Source organism: Erithacus rubecula (assembly GCF_903797595.1).
Source record: "Erithacus rubecula genome assembly, chromosome: 6".
Classification (NCBI taxonomy): domain Eukaryota; kingdom Metazoa; phylum Chordata; class Aves; order Passeriformes; family Muscicapidae; genus Erithacus; species Erithacus rubecula.
In genome coordinates, this window is record NC_136688.1 from 21283332 (window position 1) to 21297041 (window position 13710).

Below are 13710 nucleotides of genomic sequence, written 5' to 3' on the forward strand. Positions count from 1 at the left end.
GGAAGGAGTAGATTTGGGATATTTCCTCACTGTAGTAGTGTGGTCCAGCAGAAAGCGACATGTGACCATAAGGTCCTCGATCAATGAGAAAGCCCGACAGGGTCTTGGAAAGGCACACAGGACTGGAGGAGAGCGAGGCACGAAGGCAGGTGTGTTGGAAGGCAGGGTGGCGGTGGTTTATGGGTGCAGGTTCTGCGCTCGCAGACGAGCGCGGTCCCGGTCCGCGCCGCCCCGCCCGAGCAGCTCCCGCCGCACGCCCGCCCTCCCGCCGCGGGGCGGCGCTGCGGCGCGGGGCCGGGGCCGCGCCTGCGCACCGGCCGGGCCGGGCCGGGGGCGGCGGTGCGGGCGGGCCCGCGCGGAGCGGCCGGGGCGGGCGGGGCGCGGCGGAGCGGCCCCGGGGACTGCGGGCAGAGGTGAGTGCGGGCCGGGCGGGAGAGCGGCGGGGCGGCGGCCCGGCTCCTGCGCACCGGGTTCCGGGCTGCCTTGGGCCCGCCGCGTCGCTCGGAAGGCGGCCCGTCCCCGTCCCGTCCCCGTCCCGTCCCCGTCCCGTCCCCGTCCCCGTCCCGTCCCTCGGCCCTTGCGCCACCTCTCTGTCCGCTGCCCTCGCTCCCGTTCCTTCCCGTGCTCACCGTCCCGTGCCCGAGTGCGTTGTGTGCCGTGTAAGAGAGAGCGTTTCCATGCATGGAGAGAGACCTTCCATTGAGGGCTCTTCCAGCCGGGCTCGGGTCTGCACAGATTTGCCGAGTGGCTTCTGTCCTGATAACAGCGTGACACGTGTATTGCCTTGTACAGGAGATTTTAGAAGCTTCCTCCAGAATGAGATTGTGGATGTAAAGTGATGAGAAGAGCCGGTAAAAGTGGAATGCTTATTAGCATCTGAGATTATTTTAGTGCTGCTTTGTGTAAGTACAGTCAAGTCACGCATTACCCACCCCATCCTAGCAGTCTTTTGTAAAGAACACAAAATAAGCATGATTCAGTTTGTTACACCATTTGATTAGTAATGAAATCAATGCTCCTTTCATTCATTGATACTTCTTTTATTCATATTTGTTGTCTACTGGACTGTTGACATGTCCGACTTTCTTTATAGCTCACAAAGCAAGAAAACATCCCATTTATCCAAAAGGAAAACACATAATTATACTGCTCACATTCTGTTTTTGGAAAACATGCTTACTACTTTTAAAAAGCTCTCATTATGGGGAGTTCAGGTTGAATTTATTTATTATGAAAGTTTTAGTTCAAAACCTGAAGTTGTTGCTTGCTAATTTTTCAGTCTGTAGTTAATGTAAATGTCTTTTGCAGGAACCACAATTCTGTGTGTAGGAGCTTGTAAGAAATATCAAAGTTGTTTGTGATATTTTATATTATGTCATATTTTTCATTTTAACTGTAGTTCAGGCTATAGTGAAGTATTTAAATGCTTTTCTCAATGTGGCTGCTCATCAAACACTTTTATGTCCCACAAGACACATGGACAAGGATGACAAATTAATTCCTTTTTTCTTTCCAGAAGTAGTTTACCATCATTCTAATCTAATCACATATAGTGGGGCTCCTATGAAATTCAGTTTAGAAGCACCTTTACCTTAGAAACAGTATCATGGTCCTAAGTTTTGTGTGATGCCTTGTTATAAGGCCTTTGCAGGTATCTAGTTTGTTTTTTTTCTCCTGTAGATAAGCATTTTGGGTTTTTATTAGCATTCCCTCTGAATACACTTTGTTGTAGTGGGACCTATGGGGCCTCACCATTTTTGCACTGTCTGAGATTTCTTCTCCCTCTCTCTGCCCAAGCTGTGCCTTTTTCTGGCTTGTGGTTGTTAATTGGCCCACATCATTTCCTTACAGCCAGGCCCAGCAGGTCAGCCTCACTTGGCTGCCAAGTGGCAGTCCTGGCTGGCATCCTGTGTTCAGGGAGCATCTGTGAAGAAAATCTATGATCTGCTGAGGCCAAGACCCTTCCCTGAAAGGAGTAGCTGCATGTTTCTCTGCATTGTAACTATGTATCTCTTCTAGAGTTCATCCTAAAACCTCTCTCTCTATTTTGTAGCAACAAGAGATAATTGATGCCATTATGTGTGCCTCGGCCAAATACAACACGCGGGGTCCAGCCCTCATCCCAAGGATGAAAACTAAGCATCGCATCTATTACATCACTCTTTTTTCCATAGTTCTGCTTGGCCTAATTGCCACAGGAATGTTCCAGTTCTGGCCTCACTCCATTGAATCATCCAGTGACTGGACTGTTGAAAAACGCAGTGTCCATGATGTGCCTGTGGTCAAGCTTCCTGCTGATAGCCCCATTCCTGAGCGGGGAGACCTCAGCTGCAGGATGCACACCTGCTTCGATGTCTATAGATGTGGCTTCAACCCCAAGAACAAAATCAAAGTGTACATCTATTCACTGAAAAAGTATGTGGATGAATATGGGACGCTGGTGAGCAACACCATTTCCAGGGAGTACAATGAGCTGCTGACAGCCATCTCTGACAGTGAATTCTACACTGACGATGTCAACCGGGCCTGCCTTTTTGTGCCCTCCATAGATGTGCTCAATCAGAACACCCTCCGTATCAAAGAGACAGCTCAGGCTTTGGCACAGCTGTCCAGGTACGTGCTGAACCTCCAGTGTGTGAGGGGAAAGAACACAAAGTGAGAAAAAGTAAGGCTAAGAGAATGACAGAACTTGGCTACGTGTAGAGAACACCTTTCTAATTGCAGTTTCTTTCTTCTTTTGCTGTAGGTGGGATCGAGGCACAAATCATTTGCTCTTCAATATGCTGCCTGGAGGGCCACCAGATTATAACACTGCCCTAGATGTTCCTAGAGATAGGTATGTGTTGTGCTGTGTGATGGACGGGTCTGGGTTTAAATGCCACTCAAGAAGCAACAAGCTCAGAAGGGCAATTGATAGCAAAGGATGTGCTCCTTAACCTTTGCAGAGCTAGACTATGACTTGCTTGCTTCTCAAAAAATGAAAGTAAAACCTTGTATAGAAGAGGTGTTTACTTTTGAACTCTGATAGTTTAGCCCCATCCTTAATTTTGTAAGGGATGTGGCTGACAGTTTGCTTTTAACTCTTGGACTTGCTCTAAGTTTGGAGATTCTTGATCTGGTGTGTAGCTGAATATGAATGCTTTACAAAATGTCCCCTTTCATGCAAATTAGAAATTTCCAATAGAAGTCAGGTGCTTCAAGAGCATTTTAAAGCAGCTGCTCTCCTTAACGAAACTATGCTGAATTTCAGTAGTTTTTGTTATCTTAATAATTAGACTATTAGTAATTGGACAAATGCTCTTAATTATTCTCTGGCAAGTGTGCTTTAAAAATATTTGCCAGGAACTTAAAAGGCAAACATTCTGAGCTCAAATTTCACTTGCAGGATTGTTAATTTTTGAAGAGGAAAGGAGGTTTAAGGCAAAGAACATTGGAATTAGAGGAAGGAGATACTGTTACTGAAAATGTTTCTAATGCATCAGCCTGTGAGTGATTAGTTCTGCCGAGTTAGGTCCATTGTAACCAGTGCTTTTCTTGAAAGTCAAAGTTAAGTTTATTCGGCCAAATACTAACAAAATCTTGCCTGAGATATGGGATCTTTGCTATAATGATTGTCTGTGAAGTGTATCTTGACTTCTTTTCAGCAAAGACAATGTAAAAATTTTTATCTACCAGTACCAGAACAGATTTTTTTTTCTGCAGATGTTTAAAGAGTAAATTTGCTCATTGTAATTACATCACTGTGAAGTAAGGCTTTATTTTTTTCCTTCTCTGTATGAAATATGTTATATGTTATATATGGGTTAGCCTGGAGAGGGCAGTCAAACATCAGTCTCATATAAACAAGTGTGTTAATCTGTTAGTAAATACTTGCATTTGTTATCTTAGGTTTATTCTTAAGGAGAATTTTCATTTGACAGTGAAATGGACTGCATGTTTATTTATGGGTACATGTGTCTATCAAAGAATGAATTTATTAACTGAATGTAGTAGATATGCTGTAGAACTTTTTTATTTTACTTTTTAATCTCGAATCTCTGCTTACATTTGGCCTTTCATGCCTTGGCTTAGCAGGCAGGAAACCTATTATTTTGGTAGGTGTTTCTCCTAAGTATTTGTCACGCTAACATGGAAAACTGGGTAATTTAAGTAAAAAACTAAAGTCTTTTTTAGCATTCAGCTGTTGTAGTTAGCCAATCTGATTCAGTCCACAGCTGTATGATCACGAGCTGTAATACATAAGAGAGGCAGTAACTGTTCTTGGGATAGAAAAAAAAGTGGAAATTCCTTTTTGTAGGCAGCCAACAGTTGGACTGTTTGATGTACAGAACCTATGCTACAGGTCACAGGTGCAAAGGGCCTGTGAAAGAAGTTGGGAGTGTTGACCTAGTCCTGGAGCAGCCTGAGTGATGCAGAATGAGCTTTCAGTATGATTTTGGAGACCTTTGAGTTCTTAGTTCATGTCTAATAGAGCAAGCAATATGGGTGTGTTTTCTTAATTTGAGAATGTCTAAAGGTGTTAGGAATGTTAACCAAGTGGGAAAGACAGTTGTTTGTAGCATCACAGGGTGAGAAGCTGCTGGGCAAAATAAAGGCGTGTTGGCAGAGTGCAGTTGGTTTTTGAATGACTTGTCTGAACTGTACCATGACAGCTCCAGAAGGACTGCATTTGTGGGAGTTGTGGATCACTTGTGAAATACACAGGTAATATTTGTGAAGTTTGCACAGGGAGTGTGGTCTGCCTTTTACAGTCAATATATCTGAGAGATCATACACAGTTGAACTGTAGTGGATCATTGGGTTTAATAGACTTGTGTTCTAATGATTTGCTGCAGAATATTGATCCAGGTAAAGTAAGACCTTATACACAGGGGGGAGTTCACTTATATAATAAATTTACATCTGGAAAAGTTCTTGGCTAAGGTACTTCACTAAGAGGTTGTTTGTTTATTAAGTCTTTAAATCCAATTTCCAAAGAGAGTGTAAAAGTGTTTTATTCCAAAATTTCAAAGGTGAAAGTTTGCCTTGTGGGCATGGAGGTTATGTTGCTAGTATTAGCTGCCATAACATATGTAATCTCCTGCCATAAAACTTAAAAGATAAGCTCTATATTATCTGTTAATTAGTGCTGTTGGATTTGGTACAATTATGAGGTTGAAAGGATTTCTTTTGCAAAAGTATTCTGGTGCTGTAGAATTGAATTTATGAACTAAGATACTTTTTATTTATTTCTGTTTCAGTCCGTGAATTGAGTTCAGTGACTTGTGAAGTTTGGCAGAAAGCAGCTGCAGATGGCAGTTGGACAGAAACATTTAGAGTACAGGCCAGCTGGAGCACTTCATGGAGAGAAAGAAGGATCAATATTTGAAAAGTGGTGAAAAGTTGCTCAGGGACAGTCATTCCTTGCTGATCAGTGCAATTTAAAGATTATTTGTCTTGAGTACATTAGGAGTTAATATTCCTACTCTCTTAATGCATTGTACAGTGAAAATCCAAGTGGAGTTACTTAACTGGTGTTGGTTCCCTGTGGGTTTATTTAGGTAAAAGTCTGCATGACACACACCTGCTTTCTCAAGGCTGATGAGGTGCTGTCGTGTTTTCACTGGATCCTATTAAAACAATCTGTTTCTGGTTTCCCAGTTTGGGGAGGGGGAGTGTAAAAAAGGAGAAGGGAGATATAAAGTGCAAGAGCAGTAACACCCAAGCCAATTTTTTTCTCTTCTTGTAACTGGATTAACGTGGATAAGACACAGAACACGCAGCTTCAACGGTGAAACTTAGTCGTAGCAGCGTTGATCGTGTCACCAAAAGCAGGGGCTTGGGGGACATTGGAAAGGAATTAGAAATTATTTGAAACATAAATTCTAGTCTCAGCATGTACTTAATTTATCATCTGGTTCTCAAGTTGATTTTTGCTCCTATCATAGTTTGTGTTCTGAATGAAGAGTCACATTTATGGCAAAGTGTGATCATGGTGTTTAAATGCTGAACAATTGTGCTGCAGGTCAGAGGAGGAAGTGAAGTATCCTGTGGGGCATCTGATGGGAATTAGAACAGGCACAACATACTGGTGTTCATCCAGGGTGTCTTGTTCTGTTGGGAAAAATCTTGGGTGATAATTTGGTTTAATGAGAATCTATTGTCTAACATTTATGGGAAACTGCTTGTCCAAACACCTTACTAAGGATTTCATTTAGTGATATCTGAAAACAAGAATATTAGCAAATGGATTGTTGGTGCCTCTTCCAGTCTCATGTTGACGTTTTGTTCCTGTGTGTTCTGATTACTGACAAGACCTGTGTCTGCTCTGAAGTGTGATAGTAAGGCTTTCCACTGTAATCATAACTGCAAAAATGAGTACAGCTCCTCAAGATCCTTTCTATAGTGCCCTGTCTAGTAATGTATTTGTGTCTTGCTCCTTTCCACAGAGAAGGATACAAAGTGGAATTGAGAAATATGATACCTTAAGCAGAACCAGTATTCCAGAAGCAGCTAAAAGTGTAGCACACCCTTCTGCTGAGTGACAAAGGACTGAAAGTTTTATCAGCTCTTTGAGAAGTCTCACAAAAGAAGCTGAATCTGAGCTTCTTCTGGAACTAGGATGATGTGTTCCTGATGCCACCTGGACATGAAATGGCACCGAAAAAACTGTTGTCCTCTATTAGCATATTTCAAAGAGGCTTGATTTGTTACAGGAGATAGTAGCAAAATGTCTTTTTTTTCTGGAATTGATATACTGTTTTCTTCTATACACATTGTTCTCCTCTGTTTCTTGAAGCATTTCTGTGTGACAAAATGTTGTCCCATCTAGGAAAAGGCACAATGCAGATCATCCTATTGGAAAGTTGAATTGCATTTTAATTTATCAGTCCTTGGTTATTCCCTTGCTCTCTAGCAAATAGTGTCCCAGGCAACCTCTACTCTTGGAATTTAGTGTCATGACATACAGATTTCTTGTTCTCATGTTTTCTGTTCATAGAGCTTTTGTGTAATATAAAAATGAAATTAATTCCACTAGTATGATAACTTTGAAAATACAGTTGCAAATAACATTATTTAATTTTCCATTCTGAGAAGTGCAAAATCACTGTAAGGTGCTAAAATACTGTTGCTGTGCCATGATTTCTGTCTGAAATACAGCTTGTCTTGAACACTTTGAAAGTTGTACTATAGCTAATTTTAATACAGGCATCAAGGAATATCTTAACTAGTATAAAAAATTCAGAACGTATTTCTCCAGATTAAAATTGTTTTAGGATATGTAAGCTTGTAAATTGCAACAATAACAACAATATATTAGATTTTCCTTTATTAATTCATTCCTCTGTGATCATACACAATTGTAAGCACTCTGTTGGTGACCAAATAAAATTTAAAAGTAAACCAAGATCACAAAAACTAAAGTCAACTTAAAACCATGAAGAAAACATGCCACTGACAAATGCTGAGGGAAAAGCTTACCTTTGAGCATGCATCTTCTTATTCTGGTAATGACAAGCAGTGAATTGCTGGAGTTTGAATATTACACATCCTCAGTTTAAACTTCCTTTCTTGTGTTTTCCAGAGCTCTGTTGGCTGGTGGAGGCTTCTCCACTTGGACTTACCGACAAGGCTACGATGTCAGTATTCCTGTCTACAGCCCATTGTCAGGAGAAGTAGATCTGCCAGAGAGAGGACCAGGGTAAAGTAATTCCCATGAGTTGGGCAAAGTATATTCAATATCATGTTTCATAGTGGTGATTGTGAAATATAAATATAGCTACTAACTTTATGGTGAGCTTAGGTAATTTTGTAAGAGTTGTTTTTAACAGCTTTGCTATTAAAATGGATGATGCTTTCAATGCTGATGGTTCTAGTGCTAATGGTCTTGGTTCAATTGTCAACTGCTCCTTCTAATAGCTTTATACTTTTCTTATATTATGGTGCCCAAAACTGTGCAGAGGACTCAGACAGGGAGTAATTCCCTCATTTGACCAGCTGCCTGATGTACCCCAGGACACAGTTGGCCCTCCTGGCTGCTGGAGAACTACTGACTAATATTAAATTTGCCACTGGCCAGGACCCCCAGGTCTCTTTCCACAGGGCTGCTCTCCAGCCTCTCGTTTCCCAGTCTGTCCTTACATCCAGGTTTGCCCTGTCCCAGGTGCAACCTGGGATTTTGTTAAACTTCATACCATTGGTGATTGCCCAGCCCTTTGATTTGTTGAGATCTCTCTGCAGGGCTTCTCTGCCTTCAAGGGAGCCAACAGCTCCACCCATTTTTTTTGTTGTTGGTGAACTTAGTAGTATCTCTTCCAGTCCAGTGTCCAAGTTGTTTATGAAGATGTGGAAGAGCTCAGGGCCTAAGCTGGAGCCCTGAGGAACCCCACTTTGACAGGTCACCAGCTTGATGTAACACCCACCATTTGCACCTGACCTGTCATGAAAAAGAAGGATGAAAACTTGTATGTGTGATTATGGGAATACATATGTCCAGAGCTTGGAATGCTGATTTTATTTGTTTTGTTTTTTTTAAAGTAATGGAGTAAGACATAAACACAAACAGCACCACCTTCCCCTCCCTGAACCTTGCAGCTGGAAGTAAAGCAAGACAGTTGGGAAATAATGCACTGATTTTCTCAGAGCATCTAATTGGTCCTTGAAGTGAACTACCCTGGTGGCTTCTCTTATCTGTTCATGTCTTCAGAACATGAGGTAGAAGTCTGGAAGGCATGTTTTAACTGGTTATGGAAGGCTCTTCTTTTTATATTTTATAAACCTTCTAATTACACAGCTGAAAAAATTTCACTTTAACAAGATCTTATCCCTGTTATGGTTTAAATTGTGAAGATCAAGTTGACAAATGCAGAAACTTTTATGTTTATTTCTTCTTACTGCATTCTGTAGAGAATATTAATTTTCAAAATCAAAAACTGATTGAAATGGTGCAGCCTCTGTTGGACACAGAAGTTATTGGTCTTAGGGTTCAGTTGTCTTTTCTGGTAAGGGCAGTGCTGTTGCTGTTGCTCTTGGCTGCTCCAAGTACAATAGTGCAGTGAATTAGGACAAACTTGTGCAGCAGTGTTTTACTTTGCTCACACTCTTTATGTCCTTGTTTGTGATGCCCCTGGACCAGGCCAGCAAGTGGCATCTGGTTGCATCCCAATTGATTGCTCATAGGTCTCAAGTGTTTCTACGTTCTGACACAGAGTGCTTTGTGTTTCTGTCCAGAGAGCATGAATGTGATGGTGGGATCCAGCATGTATAGAACCAGTTGTAAATAGAGAAATAATAATATTGTTCATGTCCATGTAGTCAGCTAAACTCTGATTTTGTGTTCTTGTGTTCAGTTAAGGTGTTGGAGATTCCGTTTCTCAAAAGTGCTTTTTTGACAATTGTGTTGGGCAGGCGGGTGTCCGGAGTGCCATCCAGTGGCCAGTCAGCGTTACTGGTGAGACGGGTTCCCAGCCTTGCCTGGAGGCTGGAGGGCGAGGACAAGCCCCTCAGAATCCAGGCTTGCTTGAGATAAACCTTTTCATCACACTGTCTTAGCGTGTTATTTATTGGGAGATGGCGTGTACTTTCTTCTGTAGCAATGTTTGATAAGCTGGATTTTGAGTGTCGTAGAGTGATGGCAGTTTCAAGGCAAAATTTGTTTTAAACATATACACAAATAAACCTGCATTTTTTAAAGCTGGTTATATGCATTTATTATCACTCATCTGTATCATTGTTTCCTTTTTTAAAGGCTTCTTACAGAGCTGAACTGAGGGGGTTTGATATACTTGCCTTTTTAATTGGATTGCTTAAAATCCAATTCTGCTGGTAGCAAGTTGGTAGCAGCTGGAGACTAGTGAGAAAGAATGTTTAAAAAAAATACTATGCATCTGTTAATTGGAGCAGCTAAAGTGACCAGCATGAAAATGAGTAGAAGAGGTGAGAAGAGCAGCAGGAGAGGTCTGACTTTATAAAGTGTGTGTGTTGTTGTGTTTTCAGAGCTGTAAATTAAAGATAGCATCACGTGGAGTAGAACTGGAATCCTAAGTGCAGGCCTTGTGCTTCCTGTGTTCTTTTGGCAGCGAGGGCACTCACTCACTATGTGTGTTCCTTTCACTGGGGAGTGGTGGAGCAGTCTGACTTTAGCTGACCTGTTTTAAAAGGAAATCCAAGTAGATGAGTATAACAATTACATGACATGCTATTTTCCAGTATTAGTATAACTTTTGTAAGCAGCCAGCACCTAATTTGAACTTGTATTCTTGTGTGGTTTACCTCCAGTGTTACTTTGTGTTTTTAAACACGTCAGTATTTGAAATGTTCAGCACGTTTTAAATATTCATGGTTTTGGAGCACGGTAGGAGTTGAGAGTGTATGGGATAACATACACCATATGGACCTTCAGCTTTTCCTTGGAAATGTTGTCTCTATATTGCCCCAAGGGACAGAACTGAATCACAGTTAAAAAGGCGAACTTGTTCTATTGCTGCCATCACCATATCGAGACTAAATAAGCTAAATACTAAATACTGAGTTGTCAGTTCAGCATCATTTTTCAATTAAAATTCATGAGAACATATATGGGAGGAGAAACTAGAAGCACTCAGTGTCCTATCTACTTTGTTTTAGCACACAAACAAAAGCACAAACAATCCTGGCATCAGTAGCAGGGTGATTTAAAATGCAGCTAAATGTTGTTTATTTAAGTTTATAATAGAAGTTATAATGCAAGTGCCTATTGTAAAGTAATAAGCACTCTTATCAAGTACATATTTATTCAGAATTGTAAATAATGTTGAACTTACTATCCCAGATCTAATTATATTTCATCATTATCCTTTCCAGCCTTGTCTCAAAATATAGTCTTGGCAGCATATCCACATTTAGTTCATCTTGCTCTGCTTTTCCAGGATGGAAGGAAATGTCTTCTGAGCATCTTGGAAGTAAACTTGCAGTGCTGTCAGGTAACCTGGCTGTGCTTTTCAGTCCTCGCAGGTATTTCATCCTGTCATCTCAAATGGCTCTGCACCCCGAATACCGCTTGGAGTTGGAAGCTCTTCAGGCTGAGAATGGGGAATCAGTGCTGGTCCTGGACAAATGCACAAACCTGTCAGATGGGGTCCCTGCTGTTCGCAAACGCTGCTACAAGAATCAAGTCTTTGATTATCCTCAAGTGCTTCAGGTAAGGCTGTCTCTCCTGCAGACTTCTCTTCCCAGCAGTGTCTGTCTTAGCTGTGATTCTGTTCCTGTTTAGCAGTGGGAGGGTACTTCCTTATATTTAATTAATGTGCTGGATATGTTTTAAAACTACATAATTTGTAATGTTAGCTTGAGTATTATATCCTGAGTATTGAGGATATATTCTCAATAGTATTGAGTATTACATCCATGAGTACTTATCCTTATTTCTAAGAGGGCCAAAAACTATGTACTCAAACTTATATGCAGACTATGCTTAGATGAGACTGGTCGTGGTGGTTTAGTAACATGAGGCAGTGTCATGTAAACTTAAAAAAAATTACACAAAGATACTGCCAAATCCAGCAGCAATGGGATGATAAACTGGAGGAATGAGAGAAAAAACTTGGAGGCAGATGAAGCTGCTGGCTTTAAAACTGGAGAGGAACATTAGAATTTGCACCTTCCAAAGTAGCTGGCATAAGGGCTTTCAGCAGGAATGAATTTGGAATTGATTTTTCAGATATGGCAGTCTGGGCCTTGCTAGATGAAGCTTGAAACTGAAGATGGCTTTGTCAATTGGATAAAAGGTTAAAATTAACTTTAAAGAGCTTATGCTCTTATATTTGGGCCACAAAAAAGAGTGTTACATTTAAGGAGAGGTGTTAGTCAGATTACATTTTTTGTATGCAGTTTAGTAGTTAAATTGTGCAAAACTATCTGTGTAGATATGACAGAAGCTAGAAGGCTTGTCAGCATGCAGCTATGAAAACAGCTAGGTGAAATGTGTTTCATGGCCTTGGCCCAACTTCCAGAGGCCTTTTGATGTGTCAGTGAAGATAAAACTAGATAGTGTTCTCAGACCCCTGTGTCTCTTGGCAATTCACTAGCAGAGGTGCTTTGGCATGCAGTGTGGTGAAGTGAGTTATGCCATAGGCCACTGTCTGTGGCCACCAGCATATAATCTGTCTTTGAACTTCAGCAAGTGATGGTAAAATAACAAACAAGCTCAGGAAAGGCAAAGTTTCCACCCCTCCTGTTATGTTTTGTAGGAAATATGTTTAAAATTCCATGTGGGGGAGGAGGAGAGGGAGGAAAGGACCATCATGAGTCCTAAACTTTGAGTAATAAAAACTTGTTTGCTTTATTTCTTTAAATATAGACTGAATTGCTAAAGGATAGCAAGTCAGGGAATCTATATCTATATCTTGCTATATATGATTTTATAACTCAGAAGAGAGCTGGCACATGCAGAGATTGTTAAAATACTTTCCCCTGCATTTCCCTTTGGAATGTCTGGCTGATAACAGTGGTGATGTGAGGAGATGTATTTATAGTAACCTTTGTCTAGACAGGAAAAATGGTTATCTGGGCAGATGAGCATGTGTGTCCACATCTGGGCTTTTTTTTTTTTCTTTTTTTTCTCTCCCAGACCTTACTAGTCTCTTCCACCTGCCACTGTGTGATCTAGTGAGTCAATGGTTAAAATGTGTGTTCATTCTCTCAGCTCCTTCCATTCCCCACACCCTTCTTTTCCTTCTCTTCTTGTCTAAGAGTGGGGGAAGGGGGAATTGGATCACAGTTCATCCTTTCCAGCACTGCCTTTACAGATGTCCTACTAGACAGACTCTTGGACTTCTGGGTTGTTAATACTTCCTGTTTGCAGCCCTTTCTTGGATGAGATTTTCAAGGCTCTTAGTACTCTATGGGTATGAACACAGGTCTTACAATTGGATCAGGAAATAAGTGAAGAGCCAGCAAAACCTTGTATTTCCTAGTTCCATCTTGATGTTTTGCTCCCCTGCTGAGCCTTCTGGCTCCTTTTCTTTGGGCCATGGAACACAAGCTGGAAAAATGTTTTCTTATCTGTGGGAACCCTGGTATCAATTTTATAGTGTTTCTTTCTTAAACTTAGGGATAATTTTAACTTGGGATTTTTCCCTGTTGTGTATCTGAACTCCACCAGCATTTATTTTACAATCTTTAATCTGCTGCAAGATTTCTCAGTGGCAGTGAAAACTAAAGTCCCTAAATACAGGGTGACTGCACACAGTCAAGAAACCCTATTTACAGTAGGTTAAGCTCGTGGCATTTTGACTTCTGTGTTGTGGACATGAGTAAATGGATTATATTCTTTTTTGTGGCAACTTCTTTTATCTTTGAAGCTCCCTTCTTCCTGCTCTCAGTTCTTCAGAATAAGTAGCATTGATAGAGGCAATCCTTCCTTGTAGATTATACTTTCAAGGTAAGTAATCATCCTTTACCACTAAAAGTGCATCGCCCAAGACTGAACCCTGCTCTTTCTGAGGTATTTTTTTACTGTGAAGAGTAAGTGAATCCTTCAGATTTCTTAAATTATACATCTTTTTGGACTGTAATGCTACCTGTGGGTGGAGTGGTTTGTTTTTCCAACAGTACAACATTGCTGTCATATCAATACCCTTTCTTTGCCTGTTCTTTTGTAGGAAATGTCCTCTTCTGCAAAGTGCAAATCTTAGTCAGTTACTTCATGCTTTTTATTTGTGCAGTTTGCTATTTTTCTCTGTGTTTAATTCT

The 13710-nt window shown here is 41.1% G+C and overlaps 1 protein-coding gene across 3 annotated transcripts in view; it reads left to right on the plus strand.

Annotated features, from left to right (window-relative positions):
• The first annotated feature begins 283 nt into the window (after positions 1 to 283).
• Positions 284 to 13710, plus strand: part of EXT2 (exostosin glycosyltransferase 2) — a 72839-nt gene continuing 59412 nt past the window's right edge. Inside the window, exons 1-6 of one of the 3 annotated variants that reach the window (XM_079308482.1) lie at positions 289 to 413; positions 793 to 902; positions 2054 to 2613; positions 2747 to 2836; positions 7565 to 7681; positions 10963 to 11158. In XM_079308482.1, coding sequence (XP_079164608.1) covers positions 2078 to 2613; positions 2747 to 2836; positions 7565 to 7681; positions 10963 to 11158 — 939 coding nt within the window. In that variant the 5' untranslated portion in view covers positions 289 to 413; positions 793 to 902; positions 2054 to 2077. Of the gene's footprint in view, positions 414 to 792; positions 903 to 1633; positions 1652 to 2053; positions 2614 to 2746; positions 2837 to 7564; positions 7682 to 10962; positions 11159 to 13710 lie in introns of those variants that run through there. The other 2 variants (XM_079308483.1, XM_079308484.1) reach the window with 2 other exon arrangements.